Raw genomic sequence first — 15,921 nt, 5'->3', positions numbered from 1 at the left:
CAACTTTGCCACAGTCACTGGTATTTTTTTCCACTGATCAAACATCATCTCTCTGTTTTTAAAGCAGGCTTGTCTCCTATTTGAATTTCCCTGAGTTCAGTTTCCAGCTCTTGCTTTTTATTAGTCTTTCTCCAGATCACACCAATGTTTTCCTTCTTGAAGAAATATTTTGTGTACTGGAATTGTCACACACCTTCTGATAAGTTAAATAGACCAAGTTCTTCTAATTGTCTTGCTATCATGTATTTATTTTGAGCACCTAAATTACTTTTGAGGCTCTTTCTACACCTTCTGTAACATTTTATATTTTTTAAAGCATAGAATGGAATAGTATTCCAGTATTTAATTTGCTATAATGCCAATAAAAATCACTTTTGTATTTGGAATCCCTGCATCCTTCTTTCTCCAAACTTAAGGGATTTAATGATGGCTTCTTGGATCTGATGTCAAAGTCACAGTTTCCAAAGGAAATCTCTCTTTCTTAAGACTGGCCTTCAATTCTTGCTGCACTTGTATTATATTTTATATATATATATATCTTATATTGAGTTTGGGACCATCTTGCTAATTGAACCAAGCAACCAAGTTGCTCTGTATTTTATTTTTAATCCTCTTAATCTTTGTCTCATCTACACACTTTACCAGCATGGATTATACAGTTACTTGCAGATCCCTGATGTTAATCTTGCATTTTCACACTTCAATATTGATGCCTAGAGAAGCCTGGAGACATCCCATGTTTGATGACAATTTCCCATGGCCAGATAATTTTATAATGACTTAGCTAAATAGTTTTTAATGCAGAGTGTGCTGTTAATTGATAGTACACTGCTAACTTTTTAATTAGAAACTCATGTGGTAATTAGTGAAATACTTGATACATTTACATAAGTTTCTTTAGCAACAAAGTTCATCAGCACTCAAGGAATGAGATCAGATTTGTTCAACAAAAGAGGTTCTCCATAAATTCTTGTTGACTTTCTCTCCTTGTGCATCTGTCCATGAACTGAAACCCATTTTCCATCACCATTATTGTGTCTCATTGTGAGAGACACATTGTAATTCAGGTTACCATATCCCCCCTCCATGAGTCTTTTGACAATTCACTGTCATCAAAAGCTCTGTTAAAGGTCACTCTTAGGTATGGGTTTCTAGTTCACAAACATTCATGCCAGGAAATGCCAATATTGTCTCCTGCCACCAGAGGAATAGGGGAGGGAAGTTATTTTCTTGAAAAACAAGGAGATAGTCCTGACTTTTTCCTAATACAAAGAAAAGATGTCAAGCACTTCTGACACCTTTTTTTTTTAATCTCAGTTACTAAATTTTAAAATGGTTGAAATTTTCCTTTCCTAGCATAGCAAGGATGTGGACCTGCTGAAGTGAGTCCAGAGGAGGCCAAAACATGGTCAGGGGGCTGACCACCCCTCCTGGGTGACAGGCTGAGAGAGCTGGGATTGTTCAGCCTGGACAGGAGAAGGATTTAAGGCAATTTTAGAGCATCTTCCAGTACCTAAAGGGGCTGCAAGAGAGCTGGAGAGGGATTTTTTACAAGAGCATGCAGTGACAGAAAAAGGGAGAGTGGCTTCCAACTTAAAGAGAGTAGGTTTAGATTAGATATTAGGAATAAATTCTTCCCTGTGAGGGTGGTGAGACAGTGGCACAGGTTGCCCAGAGAAGTTGTGGCTGCCCCATCCCTGGAAGCATTCAAGAAGAGGTTGGAGAGGGTTTTGAGCAACCTGGTCTAGGGAAAGTTGTCCCTGCCCAGGGCAGGGGTTTGGAACACGATGATCTTTAAGGACACTCCCGACCCAAACTGTTCTATGAGTCTGTGATTCTATGAACTGTTTCAAGAGCAAGTGGAAAACTTCTTTTCTTCAGTCTTTTCACCAGTTTCTGACCACTACCACTTCTTGTTCTGTCAATTTTTAACTCCTGGGAATGATGCAGCCCCCTTTGTACAACTTCTGCAACGTTGCAGTGAAGCACCAATATTTTCTGTCTTCTTTGGTTCATGGGGTTGGAAGGATCTCTAAGAACTCTGATTACTTCCATTCTCCTCCTTTTCAGCTTTTGCCCAGAATCCATGTAGTTCATACACCACCAGCCTGTCATTTGTTCCAAAATGTGCCATCAAGGCTTGCCTATGATTCCATAATCCTTCTGAGTCTTGTTATTCCATCTATCAAAGTACTGCAAATTGCTTAGGTCATTACCTGGTTTTGATGTGTGAGGGTTGTAAACTCAAGGCAAATGCTCTGAGGGGTTGCATCAGATAAAGGACTTCAGCAGTCCTTTGCCAGCCTAAATTATTTAATGTTTCTTTAATAGCCCGTGATTGCTTTAAATTAATATAAAAGAATAATAAGCATTTACACAGTTGTTTCATTATTTTTTGTTTTTTTGCTATGTCTACATGAGGAAATCAGACTGTATGAGGAACATATATATCTGCAAAGTTTAGTTAGAAAAAAGTGAGTGTAATGTACAGCAATGCCATTAAATGCTATTGAGATCCACAGCTTTCAGACTGAGAAAATATTACACATGGACTCCTCAAAAATCCATTAATAGATTGCTTCTTTTTTTTTTTTAATTTCTTAAATTTTAGGAGCTACTGTTGAAACAATGCTGGAAAATATCAGCATCAAGGCAGATATGTTCCCTCCCTCTCCAAGCAAAATACCAGATGTGCATTTCTTTTACAAGTAGGTAAAAAATGCTGCTTATTGCTATGTCAGATGTCTTCATTTGTTTAGAGGAAAGTAAAACTGTGAAGGGGGATCTATAACCCACCTTTAGTCTTTGCCACTTTAATCAGTATCTGCCTGATATTGATTGACATGTTGAAGATCATATCATGAAATCAGAAATCTTTACTCAAATCTAAATTAGTCTTGATCCATAGGAAGTGATCCCAGAGCTTTGAATCATCCAGATGCCACTTTCAATGTCCTGTTATTTTCCATATTTTCTCATATATGACTTTGAAATCTCCACTTCTGGTTGCATATTTTCTTTCACTTTCATTTGTGTTTACTTTGATGCTACAAAAAAGGACTAATCAATATTAAAAATAATCTTGATTATTTAACATGCACAGTTACTAGTATGCTTTTCCCATTCTTCACTCTTCTCCATAAAAAGAATGCCTCAGTTTGGGTAGGAAGTAGCTCAAAGATCAGCTCAGTTCAGATGTCTACATGCTGGTCTTCATGTCAGCTGTGTTTCTAAGCTGGGACTTAATTGAATATAGGACTTTGGATATCAGCATTTCATGCTTATGTGAATACTTTAATTATGCGTCTGATTCTGCAAACTGAGCCTCACACCAGAGGCCCTACTTTGAGCATACTATGAACTTGGCTTACAAGGTCTATCGTGCTGGAATGAGATCTTTTAAATCCCCTTTAACTGGGGGTACCAGTTGTTGTTTTCTCTGTGTCTGGATTGAAGGCACTTGAGACAGTAATTCATGTTCAAACTCAGCTGTTTACTGTTTCTTATTAGTAAAAGTCTCACTACTGTGAGTTCGGCAGCTTTTCATTAGAAGGCACAAAATGGCCAACAATCTCTTGTTCCAAGGTCTTTTAAGACTAAACTATCCAATTAAGAACTGACACCTGGATTATTTTCCCTTTTAACCCAATAACTGATCCCAAAGAGCTGCAGTGCTGACTTTCCTGCCCAATTACAAAATGCCACCCAAACCCATGAAGAAGGAGGAAGAAGAAGCCTGAAGAAGAAACCCAGGATGACATCCTGTGCCCTCCATCTTGCTTCCATCCACAACATACTAAAAATCCCAAAATCTAAATTTCTCACCAAGTGATACACCTACACTACTCTCTATAATCTGTTTCACACTTTTGTGGATTCTAGTCTATCTTGAAGCCTGGAAACTTTCTCCATGAATGAGGGTCAAAGTCAGTGCTCCCCTGGGGGTCAGGGCACCCCAGATAGACAGAGAAATATTCCCAGTGGCCTGGGTTTCCACACCCTTTGCCCTGTGCTGTTCCAGGACAGTTTTGTTCTCAGGCTGCTGGGCTGGGAGTGAGCCATCAGAGCCTCTCCAGCAGAGTAACACAACAACCACAGCACCTGGGATTCTCCTTTGCAATCATTCCGTTCTGTTTTGTGGCAAAGTTCACTCCTTGATGCAGCAGATTTAGAAAACCAGAGCAGTTCCCTGAGTAGCATCTCAGAGCTCTTTGAGAGTTAAATGAATTGGTGAGGCCTACCCTGATTCTGGTCTCTTTTATTTTGTTTTTGTTTTGTTTGTTTGTTTGTTTTCACCTGGCAAAGTCAAAAGCATTTTGGTAAAGGGTATTTTGTTAGCATTGCAGATGCATGAGTGTCTACAGAGCTATGAAACAGTAATATCCATTCAATGTAGTGGAAATATGTTGCTTTTCTCCTCTTGTTTGACATTAGGTCTTCAACAGTGACAACCTCCTGTGAAAATGGCCGTGCAACTGTTGTGACAATGAGATGCAACCCCAACAAACCAGACCAAGGAGAGCTTTCTGTGCCCAGGTATTTCACTCTTTGTGTCCTACTAGTCCCAAAAAGCTTTTGCTCCTCAGGTAATCTTTACAAAACTCATTAGTAATTTTATATTATAATAGCAATGAGGAGAGCTCTGTCCCTCATCAGTCACTTGTTTTCCTAGGTGTCCATCAGCTTCCAGCAGACAAACTGATCTGTGTTTAGGCTGTGTGGCAGGTTGTTCTGAGCTTAAATGCAAAAAGGAAAAGCAGTGATGTTTGCTTGTTTTCACTTCTCCTTTATTTCAGTTCCTTATTTTAATCTTCAGCCTCCTGATTAAACTGCCTAGTTGAGGCTTTGAGAGATAGTTTTTCTTCCTTGAGCTACAGCAGTAGCTAGTTAAAATTATTTTTTTGGACAAAGGCAATCTGCTCTAGGAATTTTGAAATCTGCTATTACAATGCTTGTGTGAGCTCTGTCTATTTTATTTTTGGGATATATTTATTTATGTGTTTCATTGCTGTATCCTGGCTGTCTTGTACCAGTTGTGTTTAATTTGCCTGATGTTTTTTTCCCTTCAGTCTGATTTGAGGGACTTTAAAAAGCTTCTTGCTTCCAAAATCCTGTTTATGCTTGCATAAACATAACTTAAGGCATAAGCATGATTGAAAAACTGCAGAGAAAAAAAAAAAACAAAACAGTAAAATACTCAATTCTATTACTATTTAGCAACACACTGTGATTTTTCAGAAGCTTCCTTCAACTCTGATAATTCTCCTCTTTGGTTATCAAGGCCTATTTTAGTCTGTCTGGATGTTGCTACAAATCTGCTGATAGTTCTCACTCATCCTCCTTCCCAAAAGTGAGCAGTGTGAGAAGTGTGGGATCCTTTGGTCCCTGTTCCTCTTGTGACACACAAACTGTGCTTGCTGAATGAAGGCAGAGTAGAGTCTACTTCACAGGTGATGGATGAATGATTGGTGTTTGAGCACCTTTGGAGATGCTTAGCCCAGTTTCTGAGGGACCTGTCCTACTACAAAATATGCTGGGCAGTAAGCCCCTATCAGCTTCTGCATGAAAATTCTTCAGTTGTTCTTCCAGTGCCACAGGATAAACACGATGGGAACTGTGATAAAGCACCAGTAGTGAGGAAGGAACAGCCTACCTTGCTTTTGAAAGTGTGAGCAGGGGCAGAAATGGCTCACAGTACCTTATCTCAGTTCATGTTGGCTTCTCCTTTCCTATCCCCCTTTGATTAGCTCAGCAGTCAGCTGCTTTCACACAGGGAGGTATCAGAAATATGTCAAATAATGTAACTCCTTGATCCTCCAGGCTTGGTGTTTAGTATCACATGAATCTACAGTACAAGATGAAAGCAGTTGAGAAGAAAGGTCTGTCAGTGCTCTTGCCATGTGGGTTGGAAAAATGCTCCATAATTCACAGAGGAATGTACCTGTTGTCAGGTATTCAAATCTGGATAAGCCAGAATGGGCTTTTAGGGCTGGGGATTTTTCAATGCTTCAGATCAGGACACCAGGTTTCCAGATAATATAGAATAATACAACTTAAAATAATTTTTATTTCTGCATGAATATATTTCATATTTATATGACCAAACTTCTTGCAGGGCCTTTGGCCATTGCTGCTGTTAGACCTGATATGATTGTCAGTAAAAAAAAATCTACGTGACTGTCCTGCCACTGCCAGTACAACTTCCTTCTGCAGGCTGAATACAAAATAGGCCATTAGTTTTTCTTGGAGTAAGAGAAGCTGTTATCTCTTCATTAACCGGTGAACATCCTTCTAGTAATTAACCATGACAGGACAAGTCCATTCCACATGGACTAAATCACCCAGACATCATTAGAACAATGGCAGGAACCAGATAGCAGCAGTCAGGTGGAACAGTCACCCTGTGCAGGAGGACAGTGATGGAGGTGTATGCTGGTGCAGTAACTCCTCTCCCTCTCCCTCTCCCTCTCCCTCTCCCTCTCCCTCTCCCTCTCCCTCTCCCTCTCCCTCTCCCTCTCCCTCTCCCTCTCCCTCTCCCTCTCCCTCTCCCTCTCCCTCTCCCTCTCCCTCTCCCTCTCCTCTCCCTTTACCTCTCCTTTTAGATCTTTGAAAGCCTAACACCTGTTTTCACTTGAGAAAACACTTTGCAAACCAGGAAAAATTCTCCCCCCAGATTCTTCCATCTGCTGACTTGATGGATGTTTACCCATTTCTCATACTTGCCATTCCCAATCTTCAGCAGCAGAAGGTGGAGGAGGATGCAAACCCCAGAGTGTTTCTTTCATGACTGGTAACTGAGCTCTGCTCTCCTCATAGCTCCTGCCCTGCAGGCACCTGTGATGGATGCACCTTCTACTTCCTCTGGGAAAGTGCAGAAGCTTGTCCTCTCTGCACAGAGCAAGACTACCATGAGATTGAGGGAGCCTGCAAAAAAGGATTTCAGGTACAGCACCCATGTCTCTAAGTCAGATGGGCTCATTTGGGTATACCTTGGATTCTTGCTGAGATTTGGTGTGCAAATTGATGTGTGAGTGGGTTGGAAGATCTCAGCCCAGGCTCTGAGCTGGCTGGGATGCAAGCTGAGGGAGGAGCTGTGTTGAGAGTCAGGAATGTTTGTGTCAATGGCAGTGTGCTTCCTGCAGGACAGCTGGTGTGTGCTGACCAGCTGTGTGAGTAAGGATGTGAGCTCTCAATGCATTCAGACTTGCAGGACAAGTTTCTGTTTCTATTCCAACCTTCTATTTCTGAAGGATAGAGTGCCCAAAAGACTTCAGTTGTTTCATGGCCATAAACATCAGGGGCAGGCTAGGAAATGTTTCCAAAAGTCAGTTCATAAATTCATCCTATTTGCTTGCAATGTTTTTGCTGCTGCATTCTCTAGGAAGAGAATTCCTCTCTATTCTTCTTAGGAAGTTCTTCCACAGGTTCAAACTGGCCTGTTGATTATCAGCTCCTGTGCAGGCACAACTTATCCCCAATAGCTGTCCAGCCCATACTGTGTGACGTGGAGACCTATACAGGGGAAGAAATCCTTTTGCTATGCCTGAACCTGCAGGCACAAGCAAGGAGAGGACTGATTAGACAAAATAACTTGAAAACCTGAAGTCTGAAAACCTAAAGGGTGTGTTTTGGTTTGCTTTCACTGAAAAGTCATCTGACCTTTCTACCTCAGAACAGCTTGTTTTCTCTAAGTCTAAACAGTTCTCTCTTTTCCTACAAGCAGCTCACTTTTTGGTGTTTTCTGATTGAAAGGAAACCTTATATGTATGGAATGAGCCAAAGCATTGCATTAAAGGAGTTCCCTTGCCAGAAAAAAGGACCAGCACTTGTGAAACAGTGGATTTTTGGCTTAAAGTTGGAGCTGGTGTTGGTGCTTTCACAGCTGTTCTGCTGATAGCCTTGACTTGCTACTTTTGGAAGAAGAATCAGAAGTAAGTACTGCAAATTTTGTTCTATATAAAAGTTAGCTAAAAGCTTGATGGAATGACTTTTCCTGCATCTGACTTTATGACACTCTTGATGAGCAGTACCTTGTGGGATCAATCCATTCACACACCAAATTGATGTTTCTTCTGTCAACATCAGACAGAATGGTGGCTATAAAAAATTTCAGTGAGGAAAGTATTGAACATCCACAGTAATTTGCAATGGCATAATTTCCAAATAGGAACTGTCTTTCTAACCCTTGGGAGTTTGAAGTTGACTTTAGTTTCTGAAGCAACATGGCTTTCTCAAGTTCTGAAGACCAAAAGAGTATCTTTAGTCTAATCAGTCCCTTTCAGCTTGGTAAAAAATTTTGGTTCATAAATATGGTTCTTGACCATATTGCTTAGTTCTATTTTGATTGTTGCCCCAACCAGAACTTCTTCAGGAAGCCCTCCTGCAGGAAGCCCTCTTGACCTCCCCTTGGTCTTATGGGAAAATATATCCTTCTTTTATAAGGATAGAGGACTAATAGGAAAGCAAGAGCTCAGTGTATTGTTAATACTATTTTGGTTACATATTTTTAATGATTGAAAAGTATCTAATTTCCACTACCTCAGAAGTAACTATGTGGGAGGACTGCAGACAATCTAAATTACAAAACCCCTGAGTATGGGACATTTGAGAAAAAAAAATCTATTCCTGTGTGGCTTTATATCTTCAGGCTGGAGTATAAATATTCCAAATTAGTGATGACAACGAACTCAAAAGAGTGTGAACTGCCAGCTGCTGACAGCTGTGCTATAATGGAAGGAGAAGATAATGAAGAAGAAATTGTGTATTCAAATAAGCAGTCGCTGCTGGGGAAGCTCAAATCCTTGGCAACAAAGGTGAGCAGTAATTACCAATATTAATACAAAAATAATTATTACCTTTTTTTATTACTGGATGTGATGAGTCTTTGATGCTAATTTCACAGCAGTGCAGCCTCCCACGCACACCTCATCCAGCCCATAGTGATCTGCTGAAATCCACAGTCTGGATAAAATTAAGAAATGTTGTAGGGTTTTTGGGTAAATGCTCCTTCCTTCACAGAGAGATTTCTGCAGCATTTTTTATTGCATGGGTGACACCAGAAAAAAACAGTTAATGGCAGAGAGAACCTTTTTGCCTGGAATCCTCCCAGGCACATCCATTGCTGAGGCAAACACAGCTATTAGAGATACAAAAAATTAACACTGGCAACATAGCCACCAGCCAGCTGCTTGCAGCTCACCTGGGCTGGCTTCATGGCTGCCTGGAGAACCATAATTTTGAGTAGGATTCAGTTGAAGATAAATCATCTTCATGCTGTTGCCCAACACAGCAGCCTCTTCCATTTCAGTGGGAAGCAGCACCAAAAAAACATTTTTTTCTACAGTAGATGTGATGTGGATTGTTGCATGTCTGAATTGACAGCACCAAACTCTTGGATGTCCTTTGAACATTTCTGAAGGTCATCATGGTAGATTCCAAAAGCTCTTTGGTCTTTGTTCCAAATGCCTTGAAATCTGTGCTGTGGAAAGGGTAGTGTCTTTAAGAGATTCCACTGGGGGCATCCGTTATGATCAGGATAAAGGCAAATGACGTTTTCCCTTTCAAACAGTTTTGTTGAAGTCAATTTCTTAGAAAGTCTCTTAAAAGATCATAATAAAAATTAATTTTAAAACGTTGTACTGCAGTTTATTTTCCAAATAATATCTCAGAATATTGAATTTTGAGATTTTTTTCCTTGTATCCCTTTTTTTTTCTTTCTATGATTGAGTGCAATATAATTAAAACTTGTGTGCTGACTTTCTTTTCCCTTATTATTCTCTTCTCTTCTCTTCTCTTCTCTTCTCTTCTCTTCTCTTCTCTTCTCTTCTCTTCTCTTCTCTTCTCTTCTCTTCTCTTCTCTTCTCTTCTCTTCTCTTCTCTTCTCTTCTCTTCTCTTCTCTTCTTTCTTTTACTTTTTTTTTGTTTGACTGGTATCCTCTTGCCACACTACCTGCTCCTCAGATATCCCTCCTAGGAGAAGTTACCATTGCATAGATAATATACAGAACTTTCCCTTGACCCCAGCCTGACTATTTGTCCTGCAAAATCAATATTTTTCCTTGTGGAAAGGGACAGAAATTCAATATTAATTCTTAATTCAATATTGAGAATATTGAAGAAGTAAATAAAATCAAATCACATAAAATTTTCTGGTGATGTTGCTAAAATAAGAATTAAGCTTTAGTACTTCAGTATTCAGACAGCTTGAATGCCTACTTGGAGTTTTTTAATGCTCCTATATCCACTGTAGCAGGCCTCCTGAGTGTTCTCTCCTTTTTCAACAAGCTTGTCAGATATTTCTAAGCTTGTTCCTTTTTTTACTGCTTGATAACAATAGCTGCCAAATTCAACTCCCAGTTCCTCATTAGCTTTCTTAGCTCTGTGTCCTGTACCCCTGCAGATAACTCAAATGTAATATATATTTATCAAAAACAAATGTTATAGGCATTGCTTTTCATTTATGCAAAAGATGAAGAAATTAATGTCCTGCTACGTATGCATGTTAAATACAAAAAAAATATATATATATATATGGAGGAAAACAGGGGAGAAAAAGGAGAAATGTAAAATGAGAGAGAAAGAGAATCTGCAGTGTCCTAACTATATGTTCAAGCCTCAGGCTATGGCATTTCTGCCAGCTTGTCACAAAGATATCAGTGGGTTTGAGCACCCAAGGGATTGAGGGCTAGGCCTGTAATATAGAAAGGGATGACTTATTTTTAATGAGAAGATATAAGCCAAATAATTACAAACCTGTTTCAGATAGGGGGCTGTTCTAGCTGTGTCTGTTGTCTCCAGCATGACAATACCAGGCTCTTCAGAACAGATATTTTTCATTGGACTAGCATAGGACAATTTCTCCCCTTCTTTCTCATGTCTGTACCAGGCTGTCCTGAACTGTGTGAAAGGGCTTTAAAAATCAGATTATGAAGGTAGTTCAGGACAGTTTGCAGACTATTTGGGTGTCTAAGTCCACATTTCTCTCTCACCCTGATACCTGCTGGCCAAATGGCCAAGGCTGTCACCCAGCAAATGAAAACAGAGAGAAAACTCAACTCTCTAGCCCTGATTTTTAAGATGGAAACTGATGTTTTGTCTTGTGGGTCTCCCAGAGGAGTTGTTGAGATTGGAATCCAGGAGCAAGGCAGTGGTGTTCACATTCACATGCTGTGCTTCAAGCATTTTATACATTGCAAGAAATACATTCATAAATGAAAATAATCATAGAGATGATTACCTTGCTCTACTCAGGCTACCTGTCCTATTCTGTGAATATGAAATGCAGACTTTCCCTGTACCCTCTAAAATAAGTACCATGAACAATAGCTATAGCATAATTTTATTGGTTTTGCAAATTTTTACAGAATTAGTAATGCTATTAAATATTAAAGGGTCAAACAGTGCACTTTATTACTGTAGTAAAAATAAAGTGAAGTTTTTGGCAAAGGATATTGAGAGAAGAAGTGATAGTGCTGACTGCTGGAGAGATTTTGAGGAAATCCAGTTGATGGGAACCTGTCTTTCCATTGCAGGAAAAGGAAGATAATTTTGAATCTGTTCAGCTGAAATCTTCAAGATCCCAGAATATATGAAGAATTAATGCTGCCTTCAAAGGAACAAACCTAATTTCTATTTTTACAGGACTATATTTTAAACATATTCTGGCACACATTATAGTGGTGATCTTGGTGAGAAATGCTTGGCCTTTTAGGAGGAAAGAAGACAGGAAGCAAACCAGAAAATTGGATTGCCTTACCATGTGATTGAGTACCTTGCCAAAAAAGAAAGCAGATTCTTGGATTCCATACTGGGAATGAAATTCAACTCAGGAAGAGATATACATACTGCAAATAACATGAATTTTTTGCATTCACCTGGGCAACACTCAGGCATGCCATATGATTTATAGGTACCTTTCATTTCCTTCTCATTCCTGTGCGTATTCCTAAGAAATTATTTTCAGAGAGGCCTGCAACTTCCTGCAAAGGTTGTGTGTTGTTGTTTACTGGCACAACTGTGAGTCTTTCTTGAAATCAAAATTGTGAATGGTACTCGGAATGAGCCTCGGGTGAGTTTTGAACTTTGGAAAATACTTTTGATTTTAATGCTTTGAAGGTCTGGTTGGTCTGTGTTGACCTCTAATGCAAAAGGAATTGTGTTGCACCTGCAAATTGAACCCATTCTGGTGCCTAAGTCATGGCCATCAGGGTTGGAGTAAAACCTAGTGCTATTAAATTTAAACTTGGTAACAGCTGTTGTGTGAATTGTAGTTCTGGGCCCATGAGTTTGTAGGCAGTAGCAGGTTCAAACTCTTTATAGAGGTGTAAAGTGGTACCTACAGTGCAAGTGGCACTTGTCCCTCTCTGTGGAAGCTTGTCCTTTCAAGAGAGGTCTTTGGCAGATTCAGTGTTCTCCCTTGGGCCATGTAAATGTCACTTTTCCCAGGGCTGGGAACCAGCAAAACCTGAATTCTGGAGGTACAGCAAAAATCTCAACTTTTGGGAATGAGGCATCAGCTCTGTCAGTTGGGAGGCTTGTTAGAAACACCCAGCCTCCTTTAATCCTGACTCATGTGAGAAAGGGGGAGGGAGGGAGGGATGGATGGATGGATGGATGGAGGGATGGATGAGAAATGGATGGATGGATGGATGAGGAATGGATGGATGGATGGATGGATGCATGCATGCATGCATGGGTGGATGGATGGATGTCCAGCAGAGCTGAGCATGGGTTTTGTACTTGCACAGCATCTAAATGCATCCTGGGTCAGTGCAAGTAGCAGCTCTGGAGGAAAGGCACAAAGTGATGCCTTGGAAACTGGAGGCTGGGTGATTTTATTTCCATAAAATCGGCCACATTATAAGCATGTGATCTTCATAATATCCACAGTAACAATTTCCTGAAATACCCTCTGAGGTCGAGCTCAAAGGAATCTGAAACTTAGGCAAAAAATATTTGAGTAAAATTATGCAAGACTTGTACAGAGCCAGAGAAAATGAGCCACAATTCTTGTATTGACCTCTGATCAGACTCATATTTCCATTACAGCAAATTTATGTGAATTGTGGAATGCATGAAAACCAGAAAAGAGACATGGGCAGAAATTGTGTTTTTACTATAAGGAATATAGATTTTTGATTTTATATGACTGAGCTAGGTCTATCAATAAAAGAGGGCCCACTTTTAAGTAAAATTTAAATTAAACTGAATTTTCTGCACTCTAAATATTTTATTATACTCTAGATGTGAACAAAAATTTTATGAAGTTTAGATTTTTTTTTCGTTAGGGAAAATTCAGCTCTGTTATTTTATAGTTCCAGTCAAAGAACACACACTTTACTCTTTTGATGGGAAATCCTTCAGGCATCTTAACTGAAGTGGTGTACATTTTCTGTTGGTCTTGAAAAGGCACTTCACTTTCCCAACAAAGATTTTTATGGGGTAATGTTGAATGTATATTAAATACACATTCCTTTTTGTATATTTTGTACCATTGCACACTTATTATTGTACATTGTATTTGTTGTCATGATGTCATTTATATATGGTTGTCAAAGATGATATGCTCACAGAGTAAATGGTTATGGCTTTGGGATTTCACTTCTTGAATCTTTTATGATGAGGGGTTTTATGTTGTTGATTTTTATTCAACTAGTGTGTTGTAGCATCAAAGATATATATCTGATGGACATTCATAAAATAAAGTAAAAATATATTTGAAATTTTGGACTTGAGATGTTTGGTGGCACTGCAACCTTTCCTGAACGTTGCTGGTCTTCAGTAATGAGTAGAGCTTTTCACTGCCATCAAGTTGCATTTGTCTACATCTCCTTTAATTTTTCCCCATCTCTCTCTCCATATGTTTTCTCAGCCATAATTACACTTCATTCTCCAGAACACCATTTCTTTTTTTATTGCTGGACCCATATCCCTGTAATGCAGAAATGCCTTAATTTTCATGAACTATATTTAATTTGACTTAATACCGCACAGGTTTCGTTGGGTTCCCTTCTCTTTCCATTATATTTTCCAAATAAAATGGAGTGGAAATTTTTGACAGCTGTGACAGACTTTGCTGTATGACTCTTCTCAGCTCTGCTTCCAAATTGTTTATCATGATGTTGTTGAACATTCTCCCAGGCAGTCTAATGGTGTACCTGGTGCAGTGCTAACATAATGGAAAGCAAACCAATGCTGTAGACTTCATTTACCTTAAAATAAGAAAACTGAATTTTCCAAGAATTAACCAAGCGTAAGCTGAAATATTTGAGTTGACTTCTGCTATTCATTTCTTTCTGTTAAAGATGTAGTAGAGAGGGGAAGTTTCCATTTTCCCATAAGAGACAAATTTTGGAAGCCTTTAAGAATTCACTAAAAAGTCAGCTATGTGTGACCTCTTCTAGTGCTCTGCCAAAATACACTTACAGAAACCTCCAGCTTTTTTTCCACATGGAATCACATTAGAAAACTGTTATTTGATGCCATAAAACAATGTGAATCAGTCTGCTATGTGTTCACTTGATTAAATGGAATACATTTTATTGCTGCATTTGCATGCTTTTCTTTGAAATCTGGAGTCAAGCAACTGAATCTCTTTGAGGATTAAGCACATTTTACTGGTGTCTGTATAAATTATTGGCAAATTAGCAGAACGTCATTGTCTCAGCTTTGACAGTGCTTGCTAGGGGGGAAATGCACAAAGAATGTGTTCTGGCTTGGCTCTGTGTTAGTTGGTGTTTGTAATACTGAATACAATTGATTAAGGTTTGGGGAAAACTATGTCTTAGAGCCACAGAGGGAAATTACTGAGTAGCTTCAATGATCTATAATCTTTGTTCAAAGAAAGGATTTTACTATTTGCTTTTGAAAAATAGGTTCTGGGATTCTTTGATAGTAGAGGGGAAAGTTTGCAGGTTTTGTCCTTCCAGAGCCAGTAGTACCTGTAAAATGCAGGTACTTAATTATAATCTGATAGCAGCAGATGTCACCATTTAGGAGCCAGTGGTAGTTGACTCTTCTCCAGCAGTGACCAACACAGATGTTTCAGTGTAAGTGTAGAAGCAGCTACAATTCATGCTGGCACACCAGTGGGGATTTCCTCTTCAGCAAGGAATGCTGCTGGTTGGTCCATATCATGAAGCATGAAGGATTTAAATAGCCATTCTAGATAATATTTGACAACTCTCTGAGAAGCACATTCCAGTCCCTCACCACCCTCAGAGTGTTTTCTCCTAGCATGTAATCTAAATATCCCTTGTTTTGGTTTAAAACCATCCACTCTTGTTCTGTTGCTGCCTGCCCATATAAAAAGTAACTTTTTATAAGCCCCTCTTAGGTACTGGAAGGCTGCAATGAGGTGTCCCCAGAGCCTTCTCTTTTCAGTGATAACCTCAAGAGAACTCTTGTGATGTTCTCCTTATCTTTGGTGGTGTTCTCTCTTAGTCTTTCCCCTTGTGTGCTTCATTCACTGAATTCCCTTGTTTTTATTTCTTGTTGGAGACTTGGGAACAGTGCTGCTTTGGTGAGATGTAAGGGGAGAGGAATAGAAATAAAAGGAAGTCAGCTCATCCTAGAATATGCAGTGTGTGTCAGAGTGTGCAATGACATCCCCAGTCACCTGGCTGGGTGTGCCCACACTGAATTCATGCAGCAGGAACAAGGGAGACACAAGGATAGAGGGGATTATAGGCTGCCATTGTGTTTTGGTTATTCCTCAGGATCACTGTATATTAGGAGCTCATGAGGAAGAATTCTCTGAGGTCCATGTACTGTGAGGCTGCTGCTGTAACAGCACCTAAAAGCCACAACAGGGTTTCGTGATGTGTATTTGCTACCCCATCCTTTTCCTCCTGTAGAACCAGCCCAGCCTGGTCCTGGCCTTTTCTTCTTGCAGCCAGAAAGCTCAGTTTTGCCTGTGTTTGT

At 39.6% G+C, this 15,921-nt stretch overlaps 1 protein-coding gene across 2 annotated transcripts in view; it reads left to right on the top strand.

Moving 5' to 3' along the window:
- ELAPOR2 (endosome-lysosome associated apoptosis and autophagy regulator family member 2) overlaps window positions 1-14,054 on the top strand; it is a 101,151-nt gene extending 87,097 nt beyond the window's left edge. For both annotated transcript variants that reach the window (XM_066550961.1, XM_066550962.1), the window contains exons 17-22: window positions 2,612-2,708; window positions 4,435-4,536; window positions 6,817-6,943; window positions 7,753-7,931; window positions 8,648-8,813; window positions 11,532-14,054. In XM_066550961.1, coding sequence (XP_066407058.1) covers window positions 2,612-2,708; window positions 4,435-4,536; window positions 6,817-6,943; window positions 7,753-7,931; window positions 8,648-8,813; window positions 11,532-11,591 — 731 coding nt within the window. In that variant the 3' untranslated portion in view covers window positions 11,592-14,054. The remainder of the gene's footprint in view (window positions 1-2,611; window positions 2,709-4,434; window positions 4,537-6,816; window positions 6,944-7,752; window positions 7,932-8,647; window positions 8,814-11,531) is intronic.
- The last annotated feature ends 1,867 nt before the right edge of the window (window positions 14,055-15,921 follow it).

Source organism: Molothrus aeneus, chromosome 5, assembly GCF_037042795.1.
Source record: "Molothrus aeneus isolate 106 chromosome 5, BPBGC_Maene_1.0, whole genome shotgun sequence".
In the NCBI taxonomy this organism is placed as follows: Eukaryota; Metazoa; Chordata; class Aves; order Passeriformes; family Icteridae; genus Molothrus; species Molothrus aeneus.
The sequence above is the reverse complement of the archived record's forward strand: the minus strand, read 5'-3'. Positions and strand labels throughout refer to the sequence as shown.